At 41.7% G+C, this 4,787-nt stretch overlaps 1 protein-coding gene across 1 annotated transcript; it reads left to right on the forward strand.

Moving 5' to 3' along the window:
• Window positions 1–440: 440 nt before the first annotated feature.
• Window positions 441–821, forward strand: LOC138357737 (transcription factor kayak-like). Its single transcript, XM_069314735.1, has one exon. It carries the CDS (start codon window positions 441–443, stop codon window positions 819–821), a length of 381 nt encoding a protein of 126 aa, XP_069170836.1.
• Window positions 822–4,787: the final 3,966 nt, after the last annotated feature.

Here is a 4,787-nt window from a genome sequence, read left to right on the forward strand (position 1 = left end):
ACCAAGGAAGTCAGAACAGTTGAACAGTTCTGACCAAGGAAGTCAAAACAGTTGAACAGTTCTGACCAAGGAAGTCAAAACAGTTGAACAGTTCTGACCAAGGAAGTCAAAACAGTTGAACAGTTCTGACCAAGGAAGTCAAACAGTTCGTAAGGCCAATTTAGTTCTGGCCAAGAAAGGGCAAGTTGAACACTTTACTAATTCCTCCGACCGAAGAACCTAATGGCTCACAAGTCCCCCTGGATGGACAACAAGGCATTGTTTATAGTTTTGAATTGTAGGCTACATAGTTAAAGACTTAAATTAGTTAAAAACCTAATTAAATGTTATAATTTAATGTAATTTAACCCAGCAGCTGAAATCGAGTTTAAACACAGCAATTATTATAAACACTTAAGCAGCACCAACAGAGAACAACCACAGCAACAGCAGCAAGGAGCATGAACAGGGAACAACAACAGCAACAAGGAGCACAACAGGGAACAAACCACAGCAGCTGCAGCAACAAGGAGCATCAACAGGGAACAAACCACAGTAACAGCAACAACAGGGAACAAACCACAGTAACAGCAACAACAGGGAACAACAACAGCAACAACAGCAAGGAGCATCAACAGGGAACAAACCACAGCAACAGCAACAACAGGGAACAACAACAGCAACAGCAGCAACAAGGAGCAGAACAGGGAACAACCACAGCAACAGCAGCAACAAGGAGCATCAACAGGGAACAACCACAGCAACAGCAGCAACAAGGAGCATCAACAGGGAACAAACCACAGCAACAGCATCTGATATATATTACACCCGCTAGCTATTAACGACGTCCTTTGGTTTCATAAACTGCCTATTGGTTGTTTTTATTGGTCCACTCAGCTGGTGAACAGGCATTAACGGCCCAACCACTCACCAGCGGTGCCCAGGTAACACAACCTTAACACTCTCGTATATTAAGAGCAAATCTTGGGTGGCCGGGAGTGTGAAGAAACCATGTAACTGAGACAGAGTAAAATAACCCTTGGAAATTTAATACATAGTGGTGGTTTTGCTTTGTGTCGTCGCCTTGTCTACATCCAGCAACATGCGGATTTCTTGCACCATAGGTACAAGTTTTTTGGTTTTAATACTTGTGTCTTTAATACCCCTATTTAATGCATATATATTTTTCCAACGTGATATTTGATGTAAATATGTCTTGCGTCGTGGAAAGGGCAACGACGTCATGCAAGAATAATGGAATAACGTACCAAATCAGCCTTTGGAATATGTGGGTACTTTGGAACACGGGAGTAGAGTCAGAGTGGATAGAGCTACGAGGCTCATTGGGACCACAGCTTAGGTCCGTGAGAGGGCTTCCAGGAGTCCACAGTGCTGTAGAGGCTTCATACATATATATATATATATATATATATATATATATATATATATATATATATATATATATATATATATATATATATATATATATATCGGAATATATATTCCGATATATATATATATATATATCCCAATCCCAAATCTTTCATGTTGTCTCAGACGACAATTTGGTCCACATATCAACAACCTTTTTCCCAAACAGCTGCATAAAAGACCTGGATAAAATATTTACTCAGGTCTTTCCTAAAACTAAACTCATCACTTTTATATCCATTGCTTCGTGCTCCATTTAGTCTTGATATATTTGCCACCTTATTAGTATTCTCTCGTGCTGTACCCTTTTTATCCATCTACAAAGATGGTTACAGCACAAACGGTACGACATTCGGAAACACGGAAATAGTAGTGGTTGGAAAGCTTAAACAGCTAAGGGAAGTTCTTCCCATACGAACCGATGCAATGTGTTTTCCAGGACGCTACTTGAGTTTCATCAGGCCAAGTGGGAGGTTCTGTAGCGGCTTCGGCAGATGACTCGAAGTTTAGGAGCTTCTTCGAACTAAACTTCTTGGTCGGTGAAGAGAAAGACGAAAGCTTCCATTAATACAAGGCGATATTAATGCTCGTGAAGGTATTGGCATCACTTCCTATTAATCAATATTTTAATAGGGAAATTTAAATTGTGATATCTTATTTGCATTCAAAATTCTTATCTTTAAAATGCCTGATTAATGACGAGTTATAATTCCGTAAATAATGCAACTGTCTTGCTTAATCAGAAACGTAATAACCAAAGCAACTCCCCAATCGAGGTCGATGCCTAAAGAGGTCAATACTGCTGGTGCTTCGATCTTTGCTTATACGTTGCAGTATTACCAGATTGGTCGAATCCGCCCAAAAAATGTGACGTAATAGGTGAGAACAGGTTGGTTATTGTTGTTAAAGATTTGCTACCTGGAACATAAAGTTCCAAGTAGCACGGGCTATGGTGAGCCCGTAATAACAGGTTGGTGGACGGTTTCTGACGAGGTGTTCCGCTCCAGGAGTCAAGCGAGGTCCTCTCACCCTACTGTTGAGCTGAACACCGCGAACCACACGAAGGTTCTCTCTTATAGAACCCCCACTTTCCATTTGCTCCACATGTTCCTCGCACAGAAGCCTCTCCTTCTACCGGTTCCACCTATTCCCCACCCTAGAACCTACTCCTTACAATTGTTCCAACCATTTCTTACACAGAATCCTCACCTTACACCTATTCCACCCTTTCGTAGCACAGAACCTATCCTTATACCTGTTCCACCCGTTCCTCACTCTTTGTTACCCCTCGTCGTATGCTGCTATCTCCCCTCGCTCCTTACCTTTTCCCCTCTTTATATACACCATTCCCACCCTCCTTGAGTCGTTCCAAGTCTTGTGTCTTAATACATTCAAGTGAAGACGACAGCTCCCCTCGAGTCCGCCAAATCGTTTCGCTTCTGACACTTCCAATTAATTCCTATTATCAGTAAAATTAATCATCGTCTTGCACAATGAAACCAAAACAGTGTGATGTATCCATAAGAAAATATTGAGGCATCACAAAGATTTCGAACTTGCGTCCCTCGACTCCCCAGACACACGCACAGCCGACTGGACCATGATGATACATAATAGAGATGATACGTAAGAACCATAGAAAAAAAAACGTTCTCCAAGACAGAAGATCTTAAATTATATGACATCTTTCGATATATATTATCTTAAAAATATGTATATATATATTTTTTAGGGAGGGAGCGAGTGGGAAGAGGGAGAACGTGGGGGAGTAACTTGGAAAGGGGAGATAGGGGAAGAGAGGATGAGGGGAAGATAGTGAAAGATAGATGACTGAGGGGGGGGGGGGAGGAGAAAGGGGTGAAAGGGGAGAGAGAGTTCCAGGTGCACTCGGGTATTCTCCTTCTAATTCGACTATATAACAAATAAGGAATGGCAGGACAATGATCTGGAATATGAGGAGGGACTGAAGGAACGCTACTCAACCATTCGGACCTTCTGGGATCGAACTCCGACCCTGCAAGATGCTCTACTGACCAGTCCAAGTCTTTGTGAAAATTATGGGGAATGAAACGTCAACAGAAGTTAAAATCTGGTTCGCTTTAATAAGTAATTCACAAACGTGAAAAGCAAGTTAAATTTGCCCACTCTTGTAAAATAAGGTAATTCTCTACGACACTTCTTTAATTTAAGAAAGTGTAGATTTTAAAAAAAGATGTAGATGTAGATGTAGATGTCAACAAAAACACTCCTCCATCTACCCCACACTGCAAGGGAAAACAGTGTAGGGAAACTATTCTTTCACAACTCTCTGCTAGACTGGTGAGCTCAATCTCTTGCTTCCCACAAAACCATATTTTATCTTGGCATTCTGTCTAGTATTCCACCCCTTCCTCTCTTCCATCTGTCTCACAAAGTCCACCGTTTTCCGTCTCATACAACCTGTCCCATCTTCTGTCTCCCACACCACCCCCGTCTCCCGTCTGTCAAACATTCTGACCCTTAGCTTTCAATCATCATTCTCTACCTTTTGTCCAAGTACTGTTTTTATTTCCTCTCCGCGTATTTTCTGCGTTCAATACCCTTCCCTTGTCCAACCACTTGGGCTGGACGGTAGAGGGACGGTCTCGCTTCATGCAGGTCGGCGTTCAATCCCCGACCGTCCAAGTGGTTGGGGCACCATTCCTTCCGCCCGTCTCATCTCAAATCCTTATCCTGACCCCTTCCCAGTGCTATATAGTCGTGATGGCTTGGCGCTTTCCCCCCTGATAGTTCCCTTCCCTTCAATACCCTTCCCAAACTCCGTATATTGCTTCATCTCTTGTGTTCTATTTCTGTCGTTGCAGATCCGATGTACCTGATGTCCGGACACCAGCTCTTGGACCAGCGTTAGTGAACGAGATGATGAATTCGTTGCTGAATAGTATATTCAATATCAGTGAACAACATTGAAAGCAAAATAGGTTTTCACAGGATATTCGTGAAGGCTTCTCCCGTCCCACGATAGATATTTTATGATATCTCATTCTGCTGCGAAGATCCTTTTCTAATTCTCAGGATGAAAGCCTTACTTAAAAGCACTAAATACTTTACATTCAGTGACATTTATCGGGATTAAATTACCCGTGTATTTCCAATATGATATATTCAGCGCATTAGATATTATATCACAGAGACCATATATAGAGATAGCAACATGATCCAATCTTGCAATACACCTCAAGCAATACTATCCATTGTTTCTTGAGGTGTTTATCAGTTCTTGTTTCATTAGTTACAAATGTGATACAATAAGCGATACAATATGTGATACAATAAGCTCCAAGTGTTCTGGTAACTCCTGCACATAGCCCACATAGTCTGAGCTACATGTGGTTTAT

Source organism: Procambarus clarkii, chromosome 7 (genome assembly GCF_040958095.1).
Source record: "Procambarus clarkii isolate CNS0578487 chromosome 7, FALCON_Pclarkii_2.0, whole genome shotgun sequence".
Taxonomy (NCBI): Eukaryota; Metazoa; Arthropoda; class Malacostraca; order Decapoda; family Cambaridae; genus Procambarus; species Procambarus clarkii.